This window comes from Peromyscus californicus, unplaced genomic scaffold (assembly GCF_007827085.1).
Source record: "Peromyscus californicus insignis strain IS unplaced genomic scaffold, ASM782708v3 Scaffold_6__1_contigs__length_162567912, whole genome shotgun sequence".
Lineage (NCBI taxonomy): Eukaryota > Metazoa > Chordata > Mammalia > Rodentia > Cricetidae > Peromyscus > Peromyscus californicus.
Window position 1 is genome coordinate 43,543,150 of NW_026294584.1, and position 27,101 is coordinate 43,570,250.

At 46.0% G+C, this 27,101-nt stretch overlaps 1 protein-coding gene across 1 annotated transcript; it reads left to right on the top strand.

Annotated features, from left to right (window-relative positions):
* Positions 1–857: 857 nt before the first annotated feature.
* Cpa4 (carboxypeptidase A4) lies at positions 858–26,085 on the top strand. Its single transcript, XM_052721697.1, has 11 exons — positions 858–925; positions 6,275–6,356; positions 6,858–6,992; positions 8,416–8,514; positions 12,305–12,406; positions 13,793–13,897; positions 14,567–14,677; positions 15,933–16,023; positions 17,842–18,041; positions 18,836–18,920; positions 24,529–26,085. Exons 1-11 carry the CDS (start codon positions 858–860, stop codon positions 24,714–24,716), a joined length of 1,266 nt encoding a protein of 421 aa, XP_052577657.1. The 3' UTR covers positions 24,717–26,085.
* The last annotated feature ends 1,016 nt before the right edge of the window (positions 26,086–27,101 follow it).

Consider the following 27,101-nt stretch of genomic DNA (forward strand, 5'->3'; position numbering starts at 1 on the left):
ATTGCATCTACTTTTGCAGAGGACTTGGGTTTGATTCCCAGTACCCACATGGTGGCTTCCAACTGCTTATAGCTCCAGTTCCAGGGGATCTGATGGGATCTGGTGGGATCTGATGGGATCTGATGCTCTCTTTTGAGTTTGGAAGGTACTTACACACATACATGGTCTATGTAAACTCACACAGGCACACATACATACACATAAATATATAATAAAAATTAAAAAATAAATTCAAAACAAATATCATCAAGCCTTATCTGTCATTTAGATCCCAAGGAAAACTGTTAATGTATTCAGAATAACACATCCTTCCTAGACTGTTTACCCCCCACATTCCTCTTTTCTGAATGGAATCCTAAGAATTAGGCCCTAGACCCGTGAACTCTCCCTGTGATCTGCTCTGCTGAATTCTCTTGCCAGGCTTCTTAAGTGTGTGGTCTTGGAGTTGGCTCAAGGTTCCTTGATATGATAGCCTTCACTTTCCAAACAGTTTTTTATCACTCTAGAGGTAACACCATCCCAGGTTTACAAACTGGCCTCTCTTATCAGTATGAATTCCAACCGGCGGTGTGGGATCTTTCCATTTACTCAAAAAACACCACGTAGATGCCAAGTGATGAGCAATGTGGCACCCTGGGTAAGACGTTCCCAGCCTGTGGAGCAAGTTCCTGCCTTGCAAATGGAGGCTGGGCCTTCATCACTAGAAAGGAATGGAGGAGGCCTTGGCTGGGGCCTGCCTTGTCAGAGCTGGAAGGATGCTGGAGAACCATATTAGCATTTTTGAGGATGTGAGTCTGCCTCAGGCTCCTTATAAATACAGCTTGACTCAGTCAGTATGTGACTGGCACCCGTGGGACATGAGGTGGTTACTGTTCTTTGGGGCCCTTGTTGGGTCAGGCATCTGTGGCCGAGATAAATTCTTTGGGTGAGTTTCTTTTGAACTTTATTATCATTATTTAGTTATTTCAGCAATTCGGGAGCCAAATGGAGTGATTATACTTTAGGTGGTAGAGCTTAGGGGAAGGACCTGGGCTTTTAGATCTCTTCTGTCCCTGTCATCCTGAACCAGCCACTTCTCTCTGAAACCTGATTTCTTCAGTGAAACCAAAGCTAGTGGTGTCCCAAGGCCCTCCCCAGCTCCCCAATCTCCTGCTAATTCTGTATTTCCCCCTCCTTCTTTCTAAGGTCACTTCTAGGCATTTCCTTCACTATTAACTAGGAAGGATGGCCAGAAAGACTTTGTCAGGTTTTTGCCAGGCTTAAAGGGAAAAGCTGGGCCACAGACTTTGGGGACAGATACCGTGTCAGTGGTGAAGCCTGGGTATCGCTGGTGCTTTCTCAAAGGCTTCTGGAACAAGGAGGTCAGATAGGTCTTGCCTAGCTATAGCTATGGCAATGCACACCAGGACTCTGTGTGTGTGTGTGCGCGCATAGGCTCCACATGCTCTACACAGAAAACTGTGGAGTTGATGGAGGATAGGACATCGGAGAGGAGGCAGGGAGATGGAAGGGATGCTCTGGTACCCAGGTAGAAGACTGTATTAGAATAACTCATCACCACATAACACTTGGCCTTTTGCAAAGAGCTTTCGTGTGCATTGTCTTGTGGATCATGTAACAGCTCTGTCAGGCAAGCGTGTTATTTTCCTCAATTTAAACATGAAAAAAAACCCTTGTCTTAAAAAGGTTAAGGAACCTGCCCAAAGCTACTTAGCTTATAAGCGGGGAAGCTGGAATGCTGAATGCAAAGCTTATACCCTTTTTCTGTAACAGAGGTCAGTCAAATGGAATCCTCTATCTCGCTGGTCTACCTGGATATGTGAGGAGTTTATTCTCTGTTATATTATCTGGCTAAAGGGACCCGAGGATTGTTTATGGAAGCAATTACTTACATGGGACTGAGTCATTTTTATGGGGATGATGGTTCATACCTGCCTCTGCTGCCAAATAGCTCGGAGGGGTTAGGCATAGCAGGTGGCCAGGGAGGAAGATTTTTCTGCAGGCAGCCCAGCAGTAGGTGTGTGATGACTACACTCGCTGCTGTGTGGGCTGACGCATGGAGCTGTCAGGCTCCCGCTGCAGTTATTCATGTGGCTGGAAAATCTCTATTTTTCAGGATATAGACCTTTCTTGTGATTCAGTGGGCACCTGAGCTGAGACAATGGGGCCGGGTTCTAGAGTATTCACTGCAGGAGTTGTGCACACAAAGGGCCGTGTGCTGGAGCTGATGACAAACGGTTTTAATCAAACCATGCCATGTCATCTCCAAGTCTGTTCTTACTTCATCATAGGTGCCTCAGTAAAGGTAGAAGAATCTTTGCTGGGATCCATCAGCATGTCCCAGACACCCAGTTCAGTGAATGTAGAGGGTGCAGGGCAGCTGGCCTCTGAGCATCTGAATGGTTGGGAAGCCAGGCTGGAGACTGGTTAACGGACACAAGATGGTGGTTTCTCCCTACCACCCTATCCCCTGCCCTTGCGACATGGTTCTCCTAGCTCCCTAGTCTCTCTTGTTCTGCTGGTATCACCTGTCCTAGTTTTCAGATATCTTAAGGATGAGACAGTGACCAGGATAGGTGGAGGTGTTGGGCAGGTGGAGAGCAGGAAGGAGCTGCAGAACTGGTTGTCGTGTCAGTGGTAGCTGGCAAGCATCCCAGGGTTTCCTGAGGCCATCTCTGAATACTATCAGTCATAGCTGCTAAGCTTGGGCAGGGATATAGGCGAGAAAGGCACAGAGAGCCGACCACTTAGCTGTCTTTCCAGTAATAGGGGAGGAATGGAAGCTGTCAAAACAATTATTGATTGTCCTGAGCATGGGACAGGTGTGAGGGTGAATGAGCAGACGTCACCAACTATGATGCTAAAGACATCTTGGTGTACTGGGAGTTGAAGAGAGCCAAAGAGCTGTTAAAACAGCCACACATAACAGGAGGGGCAGACAAGCACCTGCGAATCCCAACATTTCCCTTCACCGAGGTCACTTTCTATCTCCAAAAAGAACTCAAGGTCAAGGTCTTTGAGCGGAATTCCAGCTAGTGCAGATGGGGTGAGCTCAACCATCTGCATTGTTAGGAGCTGACAAAGATATCTTCCAAACAGAGATAAGGTCAATGACAGCAGGAAAAAGTTTGCCCTTCACATGACACCCACTGGTTTTAGACGTTACTGTGCTGATGTTCGTAAGGATAATGGCAGACCCTACTCTCCCACCACTACCAATTTTTAGTGCTATTGTACCAAGCTTTGGTTAGGGAAAGCTTCCTGAGTCACATGACCTTGTCCTGAAGGTTAGGTGGGAGACTACCAGGCACTTGAGGGAACACCATGTGCAAAGGCACATAAAGGCAATTGCATGGAATGAACATGCAATTCCAGGAGAGCTGGGACCAAGGAGGTATGCAAAGGTGGGGGAGAGATGGGGAAGGTGCCCCATTCTGTACCAGATCTTCCGCCTTGCCTCTTCCTGCACACTACAGATGTTGTGTCTTTGACCTTGGTAGCTTGGCTCATTAGAACATGATAGGATGGACTGTGAACTCAATCCTTTCCAGGGCCAGTAAGGTCACTGCGTTCCATTGTCATGGACTGTGCTTGGGAGCATGCAAGTTCTGCTGTGACATCACCACATTGGAGAAAGGGACACGTGCACACATTACGGCCTGGATCGATGTGCCATCTACTCTTCATACTCCAAAGAGTCCTTCAGCTGTCCTTTCCTTCCCCGTTCCTTCTCTGCCACCCCCTTTCTCTGTGGCCACTCTAGCCAGTGTTATTTTGCAAAGGCCTAATTTTGCCACCCAAGATGCCAATCCTTCTAGCATGTGCATTGAAAAAAGAACACTTTTATTAACTTTAATTATGTGTCTGTGTATGTACATGTGAGTGCTCAAGGAAGCCAGAGGCATCAGATACCCCGGGACTGGAGTCACAGGCAGTTGTGAGCCAGTCAACTGTGGGTGCTGAGAACCTAACTTGGGTCATTTGCAAGAACAGTACATGCTCTTAACTGCCAAACTGTCTCTCTGGCCTCTAGCATGCTCATCTTAAAGATACCCCCTTTTCTGGAGTGTTAGAGATGGTGGTTACAGGGTGTGCATTTGTCAAACTGGTCTTTGTCCTCAGTTAGAAGTGTTTACTCTCCACTGAACCCTCTTCGAGGCTGCTTGCCTGTGACAGAGAAATGGTAGTTTGATACTCCATCTTCCCTGGGCTGTAGTCCAACTCTTTGCAGGTCCATTGGGTTATGTATTAGTCAACTTTCTGTTGCTATAACAAAATCCTTGAAACAGAGTTACTTCTCTGTTGTGATAAAATATTCTGACAAGATCAACTTAAGGGAGGAAGGGCTTATTTTGGCTCACAGTTTGAGGATGTAGTCCATTATAACGGATAGTCATGGTGGAAGGGACTTGAAGCAGCTGGTCACTGGCACCCATAGAAGGGAGCAATGAGTACCTGTGCTTAGCTACATTTCTATTTTTGTTCAGTCCAGGTCCTAAGCCCAGGGAGTAAGGCCGCCTCCTTTAGGTTGTCTCTTCCCACCTAACCTATATAGTTCCTCACAGATGTGCCCAGAGGCTTGTCTCCTGGGTAATTCTAAGTCCTGTCAGGTTAATAATTATTGTTAACTGTCACACTAGATAACATACAAAGAGAAAAGATTTATTTCACTTGTAGCTTTGGAAGCTAAAAGTCCAAGATTGGGTAGCTCTGTCTGTTCTGCCTTTGGCGAGGGCTCCTGTGTGTGGCATTATGGAGGTAGCATGTGTGAGAAGGGGAGATCATGTGGCAAGACGGGTGCCTTGCTCAGTCTTTTAAACTTACTTTCTTAGGAACTGACTCTACAAAAGCAACTTCCAAGGGCCCACTAGACCCCACCCCTTAAAGCCTGCTACCTTTCAACTGGAGATCAGACTTGCAGGATCTGAATCCTTGGGGCATGGTCAAACCATATCTGAACCATAGCGGGTTCATCGGAGAGTGCCAAACTTGGCTTCCTCTAGGGTCCGCCGCAGTTTTCATGGGATGTTGTTAGCTGCAGCCTCCAGGAAACCAGGAGGAGGGCTAGGGTGAAAGGAGGTGAGCCTTGGGTATTGGCATCTTATCCAGCCCAGCCACCTGCGCTGAGAACAGCTCTACGGTGAGCCTTGTCTTTAGGTCCTGGCCTAGGTCTTCCCGGAACTTTCCAAAACTAAGTGAAATTCCGGAAGTCCATCCGGATTGAACCGGTTTTCTGGTAAGGAGCCTCCACGTGAGCCTCACATTTTGTTCCCTGTGACAGAGCCATTTACTCTGTCAACAGGTCCTTCAGCCCACATCCCTCTCCAGCAGCTCCTCCAGCATTCACTCATGGCAAAGGGATGACGCACGTGACAGAGTCGAGTGCGGATTCATTTGGGCCGTCACCTAGCAACGCCTAATGGGTCCGCTGGCTCTCCAAGCGAGCTGAGAGCTCAAAGAAGGCTTTTCAGGCCTAGCCTTCTCCCACCCACGCAGGGCTCGGGGGCCTCTTCCCCTGCCGACGCTGCAGAAGCTGATTCATGCACAGGACAGAGTGCAGGCCGGGCGACAAAGGGGGCTTCTTCCGGGCGCCCTCAGGGCCCGGTAGGCAGCCATGAGGCTCACGTTGAGCCTCATACCCTAGTCCCACCCAGTTCCATTGTCAAGCACACGCGTGGGGCTGGGGGACACGGTTAGTGCTCTCATCCTGGCCTTCCCAGGATAGAGGGTCTGTTCCCAAAAGTTCCCAGCTCTTCCAGGCATGAAGGTTCCGTCGGGGTTTCAGCCCTCGCCTTTGACAGTGAAGAAGTGTTTCTTTATGTCTTGAGTTAGCCTGGAGCCTAACTCAGGGACATTCCTTTCTGCAAAAATATATATGTTTTTCATTATAAAGTAATATGACCACATTACAGAAAACAGATACAGGAGGGGAAAAAGTAAGCCATCCATAATCCCACGACCCAAACGAGCACTGGCAGCCTTTGCTCTATTTCCGTTGTCTGTTTTCCTTCCAGCCCATCTGCTTTTTCCATCCTCAGAATCATGGCATACATACAATTCTGTGTCCTGCTCTTTCGCTTAATAGTCCCCTTAAAGTTATACATAAGCACTTTTTCATCCTTGCCACATAGTCTTGTTTTTAATGGCTATACATTATAACCAAAGACTAGACCATTTCCTTCCATCAGCACAGCCCTGTCTGGGATGGTGGGTTTGGGGGTCTACTTGCCAGCTGAAAACTTACCATTATCTTCTACTCTCCCCCCTTTTCCAGGGACCAAGTTTTTAGGATTAATGTCAGAAATGGAGACGAGATCAGAAAACTGACTCAGCTAGTGAATTCAGACCGCTTTAAGGTACGTGATTCTCTTCACCCTCTGGAATGTTCCAAGTCTGAAGGCGACACAGTCCTTGTATTTGTTTTTTATCCTTGTGAGTTTTCTGTTCATAATGGAGTATGAGTTCACATGCCATTCACACGAGCCAGAGGGATGCTGGTGGTGGTGGTGGTGGTGGTGGTGGTGCTGGTGGTGGTGGTGGTGGTGGTGGTGCTGGTGATGGTGCTGGTGGTGCTGGTGGTGGTGTAGGCCTGCAGAGCTCAGTGTTGCTGTGCTGTTAGATGGGAGGCCTAAGCCGTGGCCTCCCTACTTCTTGTAGCCCTCAGTGTTCCTTGAACTTTATTAGGTACTGAATGCTGGGCATGTCTGACCAGATATGCCTGTGAAATGGGCGATGTTCATCCTTGGGCAGGACATGGGGATCACCCTGGCTTTTGACAGTGGTTCTGAAGAACATGAGCTCATTTCATGTTTTACCCGGACTGTCTTTTAACCTGATTGTGTTTCTGTTCGCCTTAGCTCAATGTCTGGAAATCTCCCTCCACTTTTGATCGGCCGGTGGATATCCTTGTCCCCTCAGTCAGCCTGCTGCCAGTCAAGTCCTTCCTGAAGTCTCAGGGCTTAGACTACTCAGTGACAATTGAAGACCTACAGGTGGGTAGGCCAGGCTCTCTTGCCAGTCTTGCATAAGATGAAGCCACCAGTTAGAGTAGACCTGGGAGATTTAAAAGTGGCCAGGGTCATCCTTTTTCACCTCCCCAGGTGAAGACATTGAGACCAAGGGAAGCAGAGGTTAATAACTTGTTACAGGGTGAGTGTGCCATAAAGATAGGCCGCTAGCTGCACAGATCTTCACCTAAGTCTTGACTTTGCTAACCACTAGCCTGTGTCCTTGGGCAAGCGTTTACCCTCATGGGCCTCCATTTCATCGTTGCTAAAACGGTGACGATTCCTACTTCAACTATTCATCGAGACGATGCTTCTATTAACTGTATATAGTACATCTAACAGCAGTTGACACGTTAGATGCTTCCCCCTTTTCTTATATGAAGTTAAAAGCAAGTGTGTGTGTGTATGTGTGTGTGTGTGGGGGGGGGTGCTGGGAACCGATCAGAATAGGTGTTTTTTGAGAAAGGGGGAATGTCACCAATAGCTCCCAGCAGAGGGAACATCGCCATCCAGCCCTACATCCTACATTGAACAGCAGGACAGTGTCCCTGACTAACGCTCTCTCCTTCATCGAGGTAGGTTATGGACTAATTGGTGATTTGGCCCAGGATTTTCCTGATGGTGTGAACAGCTGTGAGCTTATTAATCATCCTCACATGTCACAGACATCTGCCAAGAACCTTCAAAGTATGAGTGGTTATAAGAATTTCTTTGTTTCTGAATGGTTTCCCAAGCTGTGGGTTTCAGAGGTACTGGATACCAGATGCAGGCTGATGTCTAGAGATTTCATACTATAGAAAAACTGAATCGCGCATATGTTACTTCCAGGGAGCAAGTGGATTTTGAATGGGATAATGTAAATCGGATATTAAAAAGTAAAGTTTTATAGATATATGGAAAAAAATCTGACCCTCCCTCCTTTTTTAAAATGAAAGACAGGATAGTTTATTATTTTTAATTGTGTCACACTGACTGTGATGATCAACACACATAATTATAGAGAGCTCTTCTTCTGGGTATGAACCCTGCACTAGTTTTATGTACTGAAAAAGTTTCAACAGAACCAAGAATGTTAAGGAATAAAGACCTTAAGCAGAAATGAACCCAGATAATTCCATTGTCTTACCCCACAGAATTAATGTAAACCCTTTGGGAATTAGCAGCATTAGAATGCTATGTAGTTCAGATTGAAGACACTTTGGATATATGCAGCATGAACTTTCATTCTCTGGAACTGTAATCTTCGGCTTGTATCACTTAAATGCTCTAGCCCCGTTAGACCTTGGACATGTGTGTTGCTTGCTACCCTGAGGGGGATGCCATCTTGGCCAGCCCATCTACCCAGATGAACCTCTGTCTCCAGCGGATCCCTTCACCATGTTGCTGTGTCTGGTTTTTTTTTTTTAAGGCCCTTTTAGATAACGAAGATGAAGAAATGCAGCACAGTGAAGGGCAAGAGCGGAGTGGGGATAACTTCAACTACGGCTCTTACCATTCCTTGGAAGCTGTAAGTGTTTCCCAGCAGCTGAAGGCCAACACTCTCTGCTTGCTCTCTTTTGTAACCTCTCTCTCTTACATCCAACTTCAGCACGGTATCGCTTCGCAGAGGGGCTAACCGGTGTGCACTTTTATCCCTTCCCCACTGGTTTTTGAACCCCCATCAGCGCCCCTGTGCCTGTGAAACACAGCTGCAGTTTTCCCTGCAGACACCCTTCTCCAGCAGCCTTCTAAAGAAAGCCATGATATGATGGCAGCCTTTCCAGTCCTTGTAATTCAACCTTCTCCTCCATTGGAATCCCTAGCCCAGAGTAAAATGCCATTTACTCCAGGCAAGCAGTCAAGCGGTTATTTCCAAGGTTAACCAAATATTTCCACTCATTTATCATGACTCCTTATAACGTATATTTGTTCCACAATGCAATTTGGTGCTGTGTGTAGTTAGAAACCACTTAATATAGCTGACTTTCAAGGTAAGCCAAACTTTCAAATGAGGAACTTGGAGCTGAATAATTTCATATGATACTGGAACTTGAGAAATCAAAAGGGACCTCAGAATGGAACAGCATCATTCACGATTCAGGGCTCGTATGTCCCAAGTGTCTCTTTTGTTAGTTTGCAGACTCTACTAGCTTGGGAGCCCCTCCCAAATCTAAATTGCTCTTCTCCTCTTCTGCCTTCATACGTGCTGATCCTTATGTGCAAACGCCGTGTTCCTGGCAAATTTCTCAAGAGGCGTATACCTCAAGTTGTTTTTCTTCTAGATGAGGGATTAGTTCAGGGGCTGGCCAACTGTTTCTACTTCTTCCCATGATTGTCAGTAGCTTTGTTTATTGTGTACACTTCCAACAATTCTGCCCCTTGATCCCCCTTGTGACCAATGACATACATCTGCAAAACAGCTGGATAAAGTTAGGAGTTCAGTTCAGTCTCAGGCCACGGACGAAAGCAGAGCTCAGGACCCACACAGGGATCAAACCCATAACACGTTAGCCTCATTAGTGTGGGGGCTCTCCCCAGCTGAGTTAACCAGTTGCAAATGTCACCCAGGGACCAAGAGAGGCCATGCCCTTACCTTCCTTTACCTACCGATCTGCTTGTCTCAGTTTCTCATCTGCTTGTTTCTGCTCCCACTGACTTGGGTGCCCCTTGTAGAGTGACCCTCAGCTAGCTCTTGTCCCCAGAGACCTGTGGCTATGCCATCTCTCTCCTGGCCAGCTCATTCGGGGTTCTTCCTAAAACCAGCTTTGAACAGCTCAGATCCTGTGGCCACTTAGGCTTTTCTAGGTCTCCAGTGGGATTCCACATTTGCTGCTGCCAGGGCTTCTGGTTTTAGGTCTGTGAATGGCTGGCATGTGAATTTGCACCCCACATCTGGTATAGCTTGGAGGTTTTTAGAACAATTTCCCATTTATCTACCTACCTACCCACCCGCCTGCCTACTATCTATCTATCTATCTATCTATCTATCTATCTATCTATCTATCTATCATCTGTTTATCTCTCTACCTATCTTCTGTTTATCTATCTATCTAGCTCTATCTATCATCTATCTATCATCTGTTTTTCTCTCTCTATCATCTGTTTATCTATTTATCTATCTAGCTCTATTTATCTATCTGTTTATCTATTTGTCTATATCTATCTATCATCTGTTTATCTATTTGTCTATATCTATCTATCTATCATCTGTTTATCTATTTGTCTATATCTATCATCTGTTTATCTATTTGTTTATATCTATCTATCTATCATCTGTTTATTTATTTGTCTATCTATATCTATCTATCTATCATCTGTTTATCTAGCTATCTAGCTCTATCTATCTATCTATCTATCTATTATGTTTTTCTATCTATCATCTGTTTATCTGTCTATCTAGCTCTATCTATCTATATCTATCTATCTATCTATCTATCTATCTATCTATCTATCTATCTATCTATGTGCATAAGGGTGTACATGTGCCATGCAGCTAATGTGCAAGTCAAGAGGACAATCAGTTTTCTCCTTCTACCATATGGGTGCCAGGAGTCAAACTCAGAACTCACGTTGTCAGCTTTTACCTGTTGATTCATCAATAGTCCCAGCCTGGTGTTTTAATCCTGCCCCTCTACCTGTCTCTGTCTCTGTCTCTGTCTGTCTGTCTGTCTGTCTCTCTTCCTTTCTCATTTTGAGACAGGGTTTCTCTGTGTAGTTCTGGCTGTCCTGGAACTCACTTTGTAGCCCAGGCTGGCCTCACACTCACAGAGATTTGCCTGCCTCTGCCTCCCGAGTGCTGGGATTCAAGGCAAGTTCCACCACAGTCAGCTTGTTTTAACTTGTTGTAGGTGACTGTCATTTCTCGTGACCCACAGCATCTACTCTGCTTTTCTTCAGTCTCTCGTGTCTGTGGGTTGGGAGAGTTTCCAAGATGTCCCCCTCCCCTTTATTTTGAGACAAAGTCTTACATAGCACACTAGCATGGCCTCCAACTCCCCATGGAGTTGAGGATGACCTGGAACTCAGGATCCTTCTACTTTCTGAGTGCTGCAGTTACAGGTGCATACTACCACCCCTGGTTTGTGGGGTCCTGGGGACTGAACCCAGTGGCTCATGCATGCTCAACAAGCATTCTGTTAACTGAGTTACACACCCAACCTTCCAAGCCCTTTGCGTGATAAACAAGAATTTTATTCCTCCGTTACTCTCTGTCTTACTTATTATTTTTATGAGCCAGGGGCTCTCATTGAACCTGGGCTCAGTGGTTAGCTAGACTAGCTAGCCAGTGAGCTGCAGGGATCCTCCAGTCTGTGCTCCCTCATCACTAGAGTGGTACACACCGCCACGTGCAGCTTTTTATGAGGGTCCTGGGGACCTGGACTCAGATTCTCTTCCATGGCAAACATTTTATTCATGGAGCCATCCTTGCATTTATATTTATTTTTTATTTTTTATTTTTTATTTTATTTTATTTTATTTTTTTTGAGACAGGGTTTCTCCGTGTAGCCCTGGCTATCCTGGAACTTACCCCATAAATGAGGCTGGCCTCCAACTCAGAGATCCACCTGTCTCTCTCTGCCTCCTGAGTGCTGGGATCAAAGGCATACCACATGTGGCTTCTTTTCTTATTTTATATTATAAACAATCTATTTGTATTGTTTTTGTGGGACACACACACTGTGAATTTTTTTTTCCCTAGTGGAGAACAATTTGGCGAGCTCTGCCATTCAGAGCCTTGGTAGGCAGGCCTATTCTGATGATCCAGTCCAGGATAATGCAAAGAATCACACTTTAGAGCAGTATCTGTTGAAGTCTCTCTGCTTTACTTAAGTGGACTATACTTTTGCAGACTACTGACATGTGTTGTTCAGACAGCTCCCTGCCATAAGCACTCCATGCTGATAATGTGGCCAACCCCAAGGTCAGGGTCCCAGAAGAAACTTAAGACTGACAAGATACGGTTCACAGACACCCAACCCATAATGGAACAGAATTTTTTTTATTTTTTGGTTTTTCAAGATAGGGTTTCCTTGTGTAGACCAGGCTGGCCTTGAACTCACAGAGATCTACCAGCCTCTGCCTCCTGAGTGCTGGGATTAAAGGCGTGTGCCAACACTGCCAGCTTGCACAATGGAACAGAACTTTAAAATACCATAGAGTTGGGTCTAGTAGCACATGCCTGTTATCCCAGCTTTTGAAAGAGGGAGGTAGGAAGACTCCAAGTTCAGGACTAGTGTGGGCTACATAGGAAAACCCCAACTCAAAAAAGAAAATAATGTTTTTTAAAAGTGTTCTTGGTTCACTTTTCCACACTTCAGATTTACCACGAGATGGACAGTATTGCCACAGATTTCCCTGACCTGGCAAGCCGAGTGAAGATTGGAGAGACATTTGAAAAGCGGCCTATGTATGTTCTGAAGGTGAGGCCCAAGGCCCTTCCGAGGATCCCAACTTGACACTGGATCCCAACTTCTGGATCTGAATTTCCAGGACCCAGCTGTGGTCTGCAAAGGAGGCAACTTTTTAGACCCCCTTGGTTCTAAGGAAGAGATTGTAGCTTCCAGTCATCTTTGCTTGTTCAGATATTTGATCTGATTGAATGCCCTGCTTTTATCTCCTGTAGGCTTGTTAGAAAGAACATATCCCAGCCGGGCGGCGGTGGCGCACGCCTTTAATCCCAGCACTCAGGAGGCAGAGCCAGGCAGATCTCTGTGAGTTGGAGGCCAGCCTGGTCTACAGAGAGAGATTCAGGACAGGCACCAAAAAATATACAGAGAAACCCTGTCTTGAAAAACAAAACAAAACAAAAAAAAACAAAACCACGACAACAAAAAGAGCATATCCCATTCTCTGTTCAGACTGAGAGCGTCAAGGCAGAGGCTGTTCGGAGGCCCACAGTCTGCTTTCACTCCCACCTAGCAAGTCAGGATAGGCTATGAACTCCGTTCCGCTTTTAGGGCCTCTTCTTAGAAAAGAACCCGGTCGCTTACATTAAGGTAGATGTAATTTTAAGCCCAGCCTCAGGTTGTTGGCTGCATGGAGCCCTATTTCCAGATATTTCTAACAGATTCAGATCTGTATTGGCAAAAGAGGCAGAGAGCTATGATGATGACATAAATCACATAAATAATCCAGATGAACACATAGAAAGGAATTTGGGCATAAAAACCGTGGAACAACTGTTGATGCGAAGAATTCGCCAAACTCTTAGCTTTGTAGAAGCCAGGTTTATAGCAGGAGGAGAGACACACCACCGAGCTGGTTCCTTTAAAATAATTACATTTAGATTATTTGCCCATCTGATAGAGACCCTGCCTTCATTAGCACCAAGCTCTGACCCATGGAGCCCCAATGCTATGGCAAAGGCAGGAAGCAGAATTCATTACTGCTGTTTACAAAGAGCCATAGTGAAGCCCTCTTCTCCGTAATTTAAAACCGAATTCATTTATTACATCAACAGAACAGTCTGGTTCATGTACCCTTGTGTCTCTCTCTGTTGGGAAACCATTTGAGATCTTTCAAGAGACACACTATTATTTCTAATCGCACTAGCATTCTGACCCACAATACCAATTGTTTCTCCTTTCCATTTACTCCCAGAGCTGGAGAGGTTTGGGCTGCCCAGAGCTGCAGCCAACCAATTAAGCTCCCAGGTCACGGATAGGCCTGATAAATAGATGGTGCCCTCAGGAACATTTGGTCCCTGAATTATCTTAAATGAATTAAATGAATAGGAGCGGGCTGGGGAGAGGTGAGGAGAGCTGTGGACGGGCAGGTCATTTTCTGGCCCCTTTTCCCTTCTGCAGTTCAGCACGGGAGGAGGCAAGAAGAGACCGGCCATTTGGCTGAATGCAGGCATCCATTCCCGTGAGTGGATCTCACAGGCCACGGCTATCTGGACGGCGAGGAAGGTCATGTCGCCCGGAATTAGTCAAGGATTTTGGTGGGCCTGGGGTGGGGGACAGATCCATCCCATGGAGCTGGGCCCGGGGGATGAGGTAGGAAGGTGCTTTGCACAGACCTAGTAAGTTGGTATCTTCTCAGATGGGAGAAGGTCAAAGCTCCTCTGTCAGTGATGTCACTGTGGTTAAGTGACAGTGTTTGTGAACAAGCTAAGGTACTTCAAAGGTGAGCCTGAGACCCTGACTCACTGTGGGCCCTGCAAAAGGGACCAGAGTCTCACTCGGCACCTAACTCAGGTGCGTTTCACCTTCATCCCCTGCCAAGCCCTGCAGGGTTCCTGGGTTCTCATATTGCCTCCAGACCTTTCAAGACTAGTTTGAGCCAGTGCTGGTAGGGAAGGGCGGTCGGTGTGTATGGAAGGAATGAACAGAACTGTCTCCTCTCCCTCAGCCACTTGTCATTGTCACTCAATACTGTCATGCAGTCCTGGCCCCAGGCTTTGAGAGACTCAGAGGGCTTTTCAGAGAGCCTGAGGTTGCTTCAGAGAGGCTTCAGAGGGTGGAGACTATCCTAGGAGCATCATTATCGGGGTGCTGGGCACCTCAGGAAAACGCCTGGATAGACCTACAAACCTACCCTGCCATGATGTAGCTGACTAGTATGTTATCTCTGCTTAGATTGTGACTGATTACCAAAAGGACCCAGCTGTCACCTCCATCTTGGAGAAAGTGGATATTTTCTTGTTGCCTGTGGCCAATCCTGATGGATATGTGTACACGCAAACCCACGTGAGTAATTCTAAGTGGCCAGGGTCTGGATTGAACTCACCAGTTGGATTCCATATTTTGCTAGTGCCCTTGGAGATGATTTCCACCAACCTGTATGTAAGATGCTCCCTTGGGACTTTTTTTTCTAGTCATCCTCTGAGCTGAGAATCACCAGGGAATATATTATTTATTTATTTTAGAGAGAATAATCTAAGGAACTCTCTATTGTGGGTCTTGAACAATTTTCAACATTTTACCTATCTTCTATTCATCTTTTTCTCTCCTACACAATTTATTTTCTTGACATATTTTAAAGCAAATCCCAGACATCATGTTATTTCATCTACAACGACCTTAGTATGCATCTCTAGCTGATGATAATAATAATAAAAAACCCAAACCCACCACAGCACTGTCACCTTTGAAAAATTAATGGAAGTTCTTTAATATCCTCTAACACCCCCATTATTTTAAAAACGTCCCTTAGGAGTCAATTTGCTGGAGTCAGGATCCAATAAGGTCTGTGTACTGTAGCTGCGACTGTGCCTCTGAAGTCTTCATTCATTCAGCAGCACCCCCAAACACATCCTTTTCAAATGTCATTCATTTGTTGGAGAAACTAAGTAATTTCCTGTATAATGTCTCACATTCTGCGTTTGGCTGATGGCTTCTTTGTTGTACGATTTAATTTGTTCCCTTATTCCCTGGTTGAGAGTATGATTGAATTCAGGTGACTGTCTTAGAATATAATAGGCCCTGTGCATGTCTGTGGCATGGGTGATCTTCAGTGGCCATTGCTTCTACTTCTGCATAAGCCAATAATTATTCAGTGCATTCAGATGGGACCAGCTTGGTTCTTATATAGAAAGTTCCCATCAGGGCAGTTTGAGGGAGTCAATGTCCTTTTTTTTATTTTTTATTTTATTTTTTTTGAGACAGCATCTTACTATGTATGTATTCCTGATTGGCTTGGAACTATGTAGAGCAGGCTGGCTTCAAACCTACAGAGATCGGCCTGCCTCTGCCTCTCAAGTGTTGGGATTAAAGGTGCGTGTCACCAGGCCTGGCCCTAAATCCCTTCTTAAAGCCAGAAGTATACACCATCTCCTCTGTGAGGGGCAAAAGCAGAGTGCCCAGGCAACTGAGCCTGGAGTCTAGATGTCCCCAGGCAGGGTCACATGCAGCTCAACCCCTCTATTGTGGTCTTAGCCCCCAGAGAAACCCTTCACTGTTCCTGTATCCTGACATACCCCTGAGGATTTGGTGGCTTTTTCAGAACCGATTATGGAGGAAGACACGGTCCCGGAACCCAGGAAGCCGCTGCATTGGTGCTGATCCAAACAGAAACTGGAACGCAAGCTTCGCAGGTAGGTGGGGAGCTGCTTTCCAACCCCACCGGCAGTGGATGAAGCTGTCCACGCATGCCTGCAGCGTGGGATAGGGAGCCAGTTTCCATTCTGGTTTTGTTTCTCCATTCACTGAGAGACCCTGGGACATCCCTCAGGCTCTGTGTCTATGTGTTCTGTTTTGTTTTTAAGTCTTATTGTTGTGATTTTGAAAGGGAATGATTCAGTAATCCCTGTCCTCCTGAGAAAACAGTGGGCCAGACGGTCTTTGCATTGTGATTATGACTATGTTAATTTTAAATATCCCTTTTATTTATTTGATTTACTGTGGTGAGGCCTTGTGCATTCTAGTCAAGTGCTCCACTACTGAGCTGCCTTCTCAGCCCCTACATATTTTAAAAATCACACACTTCTTAGATGCATGATTCCAAGGCCCCTCCTTAACCCTGGCCATTCTAGCTCTGCCTGGGCAAATTGTAGCTGGGTAGAAGAGTTTCTGGTAGCAAGTTAAAAGAGAACAGTTGGCATTGTTACTCTAATAGGCAAGAGCCTGTAGCAAAACTTAAATTCCAGCAGCTAGCAGTCATGGAAGGTGAGTGAGAATTAGGTGACTTGGGTCCTGAGTTCTAGCCGTTTAAAAAAAAATATCCCCACAAAAGTATCAACTATTGTTCATGCATTTTGTTCTTCGAATGGATTTTTGTTCATGAAACTCAAGGATAATCTCAAGATTGCATGGCTAATGAAAATCACCAAATAAACTCACCTTCCACTTTTAAATCCAGTAGTAGTTCTTTCCTACTAATAAACACCCCCCCCCCCGCCCCCAACACACAGACACACAGACACACAGACACAGACACACAGACACACACAGACACACACAGACACACACAGACACACACACACACACACACACACACACACACACATTTCAAGCTCCAGGCCAATGTGGACTCTGTAAAACCTGTGTGTGAAACCCAGTGTTGAAAACAAAAACAAAAGAAAATAAATTATATGTAACTTTATTTTACTTTTTGCTGTGCTGGGTATCAAATCCAGGGCCTGTGTGTGCCAGGCCAGCCCTCTCCCATTGAGCTCTGCCCCAGCACCCCAGTATTTTGTTTTGAATTTATTTTAATTATATAGAACTATTGAATGGATTTATTTTAATCATGAAATTATCATAAAATCACAGGGAAAATAATGATTGAAGGATGGTCGCCAGCCAACCAGCCAGTCAGTTCCTAAGTCATGACTGTCTCTCTCTTATACACACATGCACAGACACGCGCACGCATGTGCACACACGCAGACTCACACACCAAGGCCTGTTTATTGTGAAACAATGCGGAAAGCAATCTGTCTAAATACCTGGTGAGTAATCAAGAGACTTTTTTTAAACCACAACAATAGATTATGTTTGTCAGCAGTTGGCCGTTAAGACCTGAACCAAGAGAAGAAGTTGACACCAGAATAAATGGAGTCATTTTCATTATTTATTGGTATTCCTATTAATTATCAAGCACACTTATTAATTACAACTCGTTCTTGAGTGTGACATTAATTATTTATGACAACTGCTAATAGCACAATACGAGGTCAACTCTATCCTCTTAAAAAAATTCTAATACTTTTCCTTCTCATTTGTGGCAACACCTCCCACTCCCAAACCCCTTCCCTGTCCCCTCCTCGGTATCTGTACCTGCCATGAGTAGATTCCTGGGGGCATCTAGACAAATACCTGTCTACCATTCCAGTCAAACTTGGGGCGTACAGTCCTCCTTTCTGGCTTCTTGGCCTGTGGGCTCCTCGTTCCTGATCAGCTCTCCTCCGCAGGAGAAGGGGCCAGTGATAACCCTTGCTCTGAAGTGTACCATGGCTCCCACCCCAATTCTGAAGTGGAGGTGAAGTCGGTGGTGGATTTTATTCAGAAGCATGGGGATTTCAAATGCTTCATTGACCTGCATAGCTACTCACAGCTGCTGATGTATCCCTATGGGTACACAGTCAAGAAGGCCCCGGATGCTGAGGAGCTGGTAAGTGATGGAGGGCTTCTGCCCGATCCCAGACCAGCTTGACTTTGGCATGGCCAAGGTGACTGACTTAGAGCTTTTGAGGGCAAATACAGGAGCCGTAGTGAGTACCTCCCTGACCTTTGGCTGGTGCCGTCAGACCCACTAGGGACAGAAAGAAGACAGTCCCTCTCCCATTTCAGTGAGTTCTAAGACTTTGTCCAGCCTGTATACTTGGTTTTCTAACTAGAACCTGTCACAGGTTCACTACTCCATGATAAGAAGGGTGCCATCTTCTCTCTGGTTAGGGAAGAAGTGAAGGAGGATATAGGTCATAGCCTGGGGGTTTTGTGTCACAGCCCATGATGTACTCCTGGAATAGGAAAGGTACCTGTAGATGGACTAGTAGGAGTAGGGTCGGCGTTTTCAGGATTGCTGCAGGCCTATTCCTCCATGCTGGTCTGCTGAGGCACCACCCTATTCCCAGGTCACTGCCAGCCCAGCAGTCTGTGGGTTGAAGAAGCCCCACCCAGACTCAAGGCTAGATGAGGACCAGATTTTGGCTCTCTACTCAAGGCTTTTCTCTTGAACATACTTGGCCTTCTGTCATGTTCTTGAACATGACATTCCTCTCCCTTAGGATATCTCAGTAATCTATCTTAACTAGAGTCCTACGAGGTTGGCAAGCAGCTCTCTAGGCCTTAGGAACTAAGCTTGCACGAAGCTCTTCCAGTCAGAGTATATACTACAGATGCTCTCAGAGTGCCCACTGATCTCTGTCCACCTCCATCCTCTTACTCTGCCCAATCCCTTCCCAGGATGACGTGGCGAGGAGTGCAGCCAAAGCCCTGGCTTCCCACTCGGGCACTAAGTACCAAGTAGGACCGACTTGCACCACTGTCTGTGAGTATACCTGGGTGTGAGTTATTGAGAAAGCACCTTGGGAGGAAACTTGAAACGAGCTGGGAGGAGAGATGCAAGCTTTATTTCCTGTGTTGTTGTCTGATGGCTTTAGTGGTTAGTAACAGACCAAAGTTTATGTCAAGACTTTGTGACAAATGGCTACTGTAGGCAGTCATCTTCATCAGTGTCGATACTGGGCTTATCATGTACCCTTGATGAGTTGGACCTGTCAGTGGGTAGACTCTACATTCCTCATTTGTATCAAGGATCGTGACATGTTTTATCAAAGAAGTTGTCAAAGCCTATGCTCCTTTTTTGTATGTGTGTTTCTGTCTGCATGTGTACGTGTGGGTACAAGTAAGTATGTGTGCATGTGGAGGTCAGAGGTCAGTGTTGGGTGTCTAATCTCTATTGTTTCCTACTTTATCTTTTGAAACTGGGTCTCTCACTGGTCAGGAAGTTGCAGGGATCTGCTTGTCTCTGTTCACCTACACGAGGGTTACAGACCCACGCCACCATGTCTGCTGGGTTATAGACCCATGCCACCATGTCTGCTGGGTTGCAGACCCACATCATGGGTTATAGACCCACGCCACCATGTCTGCTGGGTTATAGACCCACACCACCATGTCTGCTGAGTTACAGACCCACATCATGGGTTACAGACCCACACCACCATGTCTGGTGGGTTACAGACCCACGCTACCATGTCTGCTTTGACCTGTGTGAGTGCTGGGGATCCGGACTCAGGTTCTCATGTTTGAGTTGTTTCCCCAGGCCCCTACCCATTTCAAAGGAAACTGCCCAGCTTTGTCTTGGGAGATGGATGGTAGGGATAATGGGTTTAGAATGAGTAAGTGGTAGGGAGTCCTCTGACTATGATTAGTACCTAGGAAAAAAGAAAAAAAAATCTACCAAGTCCCCAAATCTTCACCTGGCCTCAAAGCTTGTCATCCATAGCCTCATTTTGGAGGACATATTTGTTTTGGTCTCATCTGAGCATTTTACTGGATTTCTGTTGACGTCTTGCCGATTCTCTTATTTTGGCAGTCTGTCTTCAAGTGATGGGGAAATGTCATACTGCACAGCTCTGCCTAAATGGCAGACATGAATGTCGACATGGGCAGAGCAGTTCTGCTCCCGTGTAAGGGAGTGTGTCCCTCCACAGTGCCTTCTCCATAGCAACCACAGTCTCGGTACCTTCGCCTCTGATCTCAGCACTCTCTTCTCTGTGTGTAGCTACAGCGCAGTTAGCATGATGCTGGTGTTTGTCTTGCTAATTGCAGCAACAATCCATTAATTATTCATAGTTTATTGCTATTAGTGTTGTTAAATGGGAACTCTTCAGAGGACACATCTGGAGCTTTCTCCACCCTCTGCTTAATCAGCCAGAAGTGATCACGGACCGAGTGAGCAAGCTAATGGAGACTGGCTAGGAGTTCCTTGAGGAGGTCTTCCCAGAGATCTTTGTGGGTCACCGGGGTCCCTGCTTTGGGGTCAAACATCAGTTTAAATAATGGCCTCGTTCTCCCACATCAAACACATTCTTTCCCCCAGCGTGAGCTGTGTCAAGTCAAGGAATACTCACCAGATGCCCTCGGACGAGGAGGAAGGCTCTCCCGAGGGTGCCTGAGAGCCATAAAACTTCACATCTTTCGAGACTATCCTGTGTTCTTCACAGGTCTCCTGTCCTCCATTGCTTTCTGGAGCAGTTGGTTTTTGTGTGGTAAAGTCTGTCTAACCAGGGGCTCGGCCTGCGCCACATCCGTGGGTGACATCTGCGCCTTTAAGCGCTTGACTTTTCTTTTTTCTTTTCTTTTTTTTTTTTTTGGTTTTTCGAGACAGGGTTTCTCTGTGTAGCTTTGCGCCTCTCCTGGAACTCACTTGGTAGTCCAGGCTGGCCTCGAACTCACAGAGATCCGCCTGGCTCTGCCTCCCGAGTGCTGGGATTAAAGGCGTGCGCCACCACCGCCCGGCTGACTTTTCTTAAGAGTCTTCATTTCAGATGCAAGAAATTCACACTTTGTGGTCTTCTTAAACAGAGCATAGGGAAGAGGGTTCAGTCAACTCCCCCCCACCATTGAGTGGGTTTCTGAAGATTAATTATTACATCCTGAGGACCTGATAGGTCATTTTGGACTGCAAGATCCTTCTGCTAACTAGCCCCACCCCATGTTACTGCTTTAAGTCTTGTGTCTGCTTTTTTTTTTTTTTTTTTTTTTTTTTGGTTTTTCGAGACAGGGTTTCTCTGTGTAGCTTTGCGCCTTTCCTGGAACTCGCTTTGGAGACCAGGCTGGCCTCGAACTCACAGAGATCCGCCTGGCTCTGCCTCCCGAGTGCTGGGATTAAAGGCGTGCGCCACCACCGCCCGGCTTCTTTTTTTTTTTTTTTTAATTAATGCTTTTTAAAGTTATTGTAGAAAATAATGAGCTTCATAGTAGTGTTCTCACGCATCTGCTCGTAGGTGTCTGTTACCTGCCACCCACTCCTCCTACTGGTTTGCGTCCGTCCCTCAGCGTCTTAGGTCCCTCCCCCGTCAGTCTGTCAGTCTGTCAGGGCCCATGTTCTACCTCAGCCAGCTGCCTCTTGTACCTCATTCCTTTTCTCCTCACTGATTCTGATTTACTAAGGGCTTCTGATCTAGTAAGTTCTTGGGCTTATCTGCCTAGGATAAATCATGGGTTTTAAGGATGTTTGTGACAACGTTATTTATCACCACAGAAGTCTGGTGAGCATCTAAAATCCCCACTAGGAGAGGGCTAGACAAAAACACAATTGGCGCTTTCATACAGGGAAGCATTAAGCTGCCCTTAAATGAATTAGGTGGATCAGTGTGTACTAACAGGGAATGATCGTCAAGTGATAATTGAAAAATAGAATGTGTAGAATGGTGTTAATAGTATATCCCTGCATGCACATGCACGTGTGTGCGTGTGTGTGTGCGTGCGTGTGTGTGCGTGAGAGAGTGTGCGTTTTAAAAGATCTGGGGTGATAGCTTGGTTAGTAAGGGGCTGCTGTGCAGACGTGAGGACCTAAATTTGACCCCGAGACCCATATAAACCAGGCATCGTGTAGTGCACAATTAAGCTAGAGCTAGAGATGGCGACAACGTAGCACAGCTGGTGAGTCCCAGGCCAGGGAGTCCCTGTTCTGAAACATCAGGTAGACAGGACTGAGGAACAGTACCTGAGCATGACCTCCAGCCACCACATGCTTCTGCACATACACGCATCTGCACATGCATATGTACATGTGTGCACCCACACATGTATATGTATACACACAAGCAAGAGTAGGTACACATTGAGCAAGGAATTAAATAAAGTGGAGTTTATGAACATGATCACTTTGAATACCAAGCAGAGTCCTTTCTGCCTCCTTCCAATGTCTTAAGTGTGGTATGGAATCCTTGAGTTTATCATTAAAGAACCATTGGACATGCTAGGAATTGTTTGCTTTTAGCTGGGGCATTTTCTCAGGGCACACATACTGTGGGGATCGCACAAGGATTTCTGAGAGCATAGCAGAGCCCATTCCATTCCCTTGGGAACACGCAATCTCAATGGAAGCTGTATCTTTAGAAAAGTGTGTCCATGAGAAACAGTTCTCAGGAACAAGGGAAAGGAAGGGACTGAGCTTACATTATCAGATGTGCTAATCCACCAGATGGACCGCAAGGCGACTGGATGGACCACTTAAAAGGACACCGCTTACATTCCAGCTCTGCCATGTTCTGCCTGTATTTCCTTAGCTGCTTCCCCACCCTGCGCCTGGACTTTTCCCAGCTGTAAACTAAGGGCAGTAATGGCCACTGCTGGATTTTAAAGATTAAGATATCATGACTAGAAAGCCTTTGATGTAAGGACTAGCTCATAACAGATGCTGAAAAAAGACTATCCGCTATCGTCATCGTTTTATTAGTGATGACTGTCATCGTTTTATTAGTGACAGTCGCCTACATTTTACACTTGTGGGCAAATTCCTGTTCTAGTAGTCTGACTGGGAAGAAGCAGAAAAATAGATCTCCTATCTCTTTCAAGTCTTCCTGCCAAGGGAAGTTCCAAGGAATGCTTTTCCTTTTCCTGTGTATCAGTTATCTCTTACTGTGTTTAAAAAAAAAAACAAAAACAAAAAAACAAAACCACACAAAACCAAAAAACAAAACTAGGCTAAAACTTCTCAGCTTAACATGATAAACATTTATTTTCATACCCTGTTTATGCGAGTCAGGAATTCGAGAACATCTTGTGTGGACAGCTCTGGGGCAGGGTCTTGCAGGAGGTCATAGTCAAACTGTGTTCCCAGGTCACAGTAACAGACTTCAGGGCTGGGTGGTCTGCTTGTAGGCACTCCAGAGCCTGGTGAATTAATGCTGACTCCTGGCAGGAGGTTGCATTTCTTCACTGAGCCTCCTCACTGGGCTTCCAGGGCACCCTTACATCAGTGGCAGCTGGTCCTCCCCAGAGCAGTGACCAAAGACAACGAGCCACAACTTTCTGTGGTAGCCTGTTAACTGTGGCACGAGGCCAGCCTTGTTCTGTCTAAAGGAGGATGACATAGGCCGCCATCTCAAGAAGACAGGGGTCACTGAGGCTTGAAGGAGATGCCTGCCTCACTCTGTCCCTAACAAGATAGGTTTGAGTTTCCTGGAACACTGCGGTGGTTTAGTGAGAAGATAGGAATGGGGATTCTATTTTTGACATATGTATATATGCATTATATGTTTGTGTTTATGCATGTTCACATGTATACGTATATATGAACATGCATGTAGAGGAATTTATTGCCTTTTTCAATCACTTTCCACCTTACTGAAGCTGGGTCTCAAGACCCAGAGTTTGTTGATTCAGCTAGCCTCGCCAGCCAGATTGCTCCAAGACACTGTCTTTGCCTCTTGAGCATTGTGATTACAAGTGGGCCATGATGCCTCACCAACATTACGTGGATTCTAGGGATCTGAACTCTACTACACAAGCTTGCATGGCAAACTGTTTGCCCACTGAGTCATCTCCCCAGGCTTGGGGATGAGGATTAGTATCTCTTAGTTTAGGCTTAAACAGACCTTCATGGTGCAGGATGACCTAAACGTTATGGATGGAGCCAAGGTGCCTTTTTGAACACAAGTGTCTTAGGACCTGATGACTTTCAGGAAGAGCTCTGCATTCTAAGGAACTCCATCCTGTAATCAGTCTTTCCTTTGGGATGCCAGCTCACAAATAACAAACAGAAAGACTTATTAATTGTGAAAGCTTGGCCTTAGCTTAGGCTTGTCTCACTCGCTCTTATAACCTAATCCGTATTTTTATTAATCTACATTCCACGTGGCTTTTACCTCTTTTCCATTTTGTGTGTGCCACTCATTCATGTCTCCAGGGCATCTCCTGAGTGCCTCAATTCCTCCTCCTCTTCCTTTCTCTCCCCGGAAGTCCCACCTGTACATCCTGCCTAGCTATTATTGGCCATTCAGCTTTTTATTACACCAATCACAGCAATACATCTTCACATAGTATACAAATATCCCATGACACCATCCAGGCAGAGTTCTAGCCTTTTCCCATGGAACCCTGCAGGGAAGGAGGCTTCAATGGTATTCTCTTCTGACTTCCAGATCCAGCCAGCGGGAGCAGCATTGACTGGGCATATGACAATGGCATTAAGTATGCATTCACATTTGAGCTGAGAGACACCGGGCACTATGGCTTCCTTTTGCCAGCCAGCCAGATCATCCCCACTGCGGAGGAGACCTGGCTAGGACTGAAGACCATCATGGAGCATGTGCGGGACAACCTCTACTAGTCAAAGAGAGCGCTCTTATTTCACCCATAAGCCACCACTGAGGCCACTGTTAAAGAAGATCACTTCTTCACGCATGGGCCAGAGCCTTCCGGGCTGGTAGGGAACTTAGCTGACTCCTCTTCAGCACTGCTCCCTAGAGATCACACATCCTGGAGGTGGACCTGTGAAGAGTGCTTGCATCAGTGTGGTGTTTGGTCCTGCTGTTCTGCTGAGCCTTCGGTATGCCTCTCTACCCATGCATGATTGGGCAGGCTACATTCACGGTCATTACTTCCTGGTGGCATATGGCTACCTCACTTTTAGGACATGTCTGATGGCTCTCTAGTCTCTACATTTAGCCAAGTCAGGGATCTGGCTCTGGTGGGGAACTCTGGGAGCTGCTGGGGGAGACGATTCTAATCTTTAGAACTCCTTTTATTTTCTCTCTTTCTGACATGTTTTCCTTTTAGATAAGGTCTTACTATGTTGCCAATGCTGGCTTAAAACTCCTGGGGTCAAACAATGATCCTTCCTACCCCAGTCTCTCCAGCAGTGGTACCCAGCTCTTTCTATCCCGCTTATTATTCCTACTCCTATTATTATTATTATTATTATTATTATTATTATTACTGAGACAGGGTCTCTCCATGTAGCCATGGTTGTCCTGGAACTTGCTATGTAGACCAATCTGGCCTCAAACTTACAGAGATCCCCCTGGCTCTGCCTCCAGAGTACACTAAAGGGATTAAAGACGGGCATCACCACACCTGGCTCCTCTTAATTATTTTTTTCGGCTTGACTACACAGTGGAGCTCTTGTCCCTCACAAGGCTCAGTGTTCAGATGATGCCCGTTCTTTTTACCCCCTTCTCTTTGTATTTGGCGTTACTGGGATCCTCGAGAGGGTCAGTTACCCTATAGGTGAAGCAGGATCAGGGATGAAATGGCGGCTAGACTGCAGGACTACTCGATTAGCACCATCTGTTTGTCGGCCTCGTTTCTACTCTGCCTTTTGAACTCACTTCAAAGATCTTGCCCTCACCTCACAGGCCCTAAATCATCCCTATGGCCTGGATAATCTCAGGGCCTCAGGACATTCCAGCTTGGGCTCTGCTGTCCCTGTGTTTCAGCCTCCCGGTTTATTCCTCCTGTGTTTAAAGTCACCTTCTATTTTGCATCCTGGACCCTGAGTTCCTACCTGGAACAAGACTCCATCCTCAGCCAGACACCTCCTGAGCTCTGCTTAGCACATACCATCTGCCCCGTTTGTGTTGTGGGTTTTGTTTTTGTGTTTTTCTTCCCCCTGTTTTCAATCATGTCTGTAAATCTTAACCCTCTGCCTAGGATTTGGGCAGCATCTGGTGTGTCCTCATAAGCCAATAAATATTCAATATGGCTCCACGATCGGCCTTTATTCTTTGCTTTCACCTGAATGGAACTGAGCCACAGTCTTGAATATGCATCTCTTTATAATGTCAAAAGTAAATTTTAATCCCTGTGCCTATCGCATGACATGTACACAGGCCTATTTCATCAGGCAGAGGGGCCTCTGGGGCAATGTTACCTTGGTGATTTCACTCTGGCTGGTTCTAGTTCCTTGGTTTTCAGCCCAGAAGCTTGATATCCACAGCTTCTGTGTTGATTAGACCCGGGGTTGCTGACTCACGCCTTCCGAGCCCAGATGAGGCAGATGATAAAATCAGAATACGAATTTATTAATTTACATCATGGCATGTAACTGTTTAATGGATTGGATCCTCACGTCGCCTGAACAGTATAGTCTCAGTACATTCTCTCCCTGTAGGCAAGATACATGGGCAGCCAAATTATAATCAGAAGGCTGCTTACTGAGCAGACGTCAGAGCAAGGAAAGTTAATTACAGTCTATGATTAGAATTTTTAATGGCACCCAGCTCTAATAGAATTATATGTCTACTTCTATAACCAGAACACACCTGCCAGCTGGACGTCTTTGTAGTCAACACAATGCTTGCCTCTGTGACCCACCTGTAACCTGGCTCCATTTCTGGCCACTGCCCTCAGATTGAGATTTTCCTTCAGATTCCTTAAGCAGGGCATGAAGAACCATATTAAAAAAAAAAAAAAAGAATGATATGTGTGACTAGAATAAAACCAAGGGAATTAGTTCTTTAAAAGATACGGCCAAGCAAATTATAAGTCACAACAGTCCTAATCCACACAACAAAGAATGTATGCAGACCTGCAGATCAGTAAGAAAACATAAATAACCTGGTGGGAAAATTGGGCAAGATATTTGAGTAAGCATATCATGTAAGAGGAAGTATGTCTGACAGGCTTATTTATGAAGGGATGACTAGCAGTGGAGGGCATTCAGAACAAGGCTGCCATGAGCACCAACCCTCTGCTCATTCTGTTGACAAAAATG

Coding starts and splice junctions, on each gene's coding strand:
- Cpa4 (XM_052721697.1), top strand. CDS start 858: ATGAGGTGGTTACTGTTCTTTGGGGCCCTTGTTGGGTCAGGCATCTGT. Junction 6,357..6,857: donor TGAATTCAGACCGCTTTAAG/GTACGTGATTCT, acceptor TGTTCGCCTTAG/CTCAATGTCTGGAAATCTCC. Junction 14,678..15,932: donor ATGTGTACACGCAAACCCAC/GTGAGTAATTCT, acceptor TGGCTTTTTCAG/AACCGATTATGGAGGAAGAC.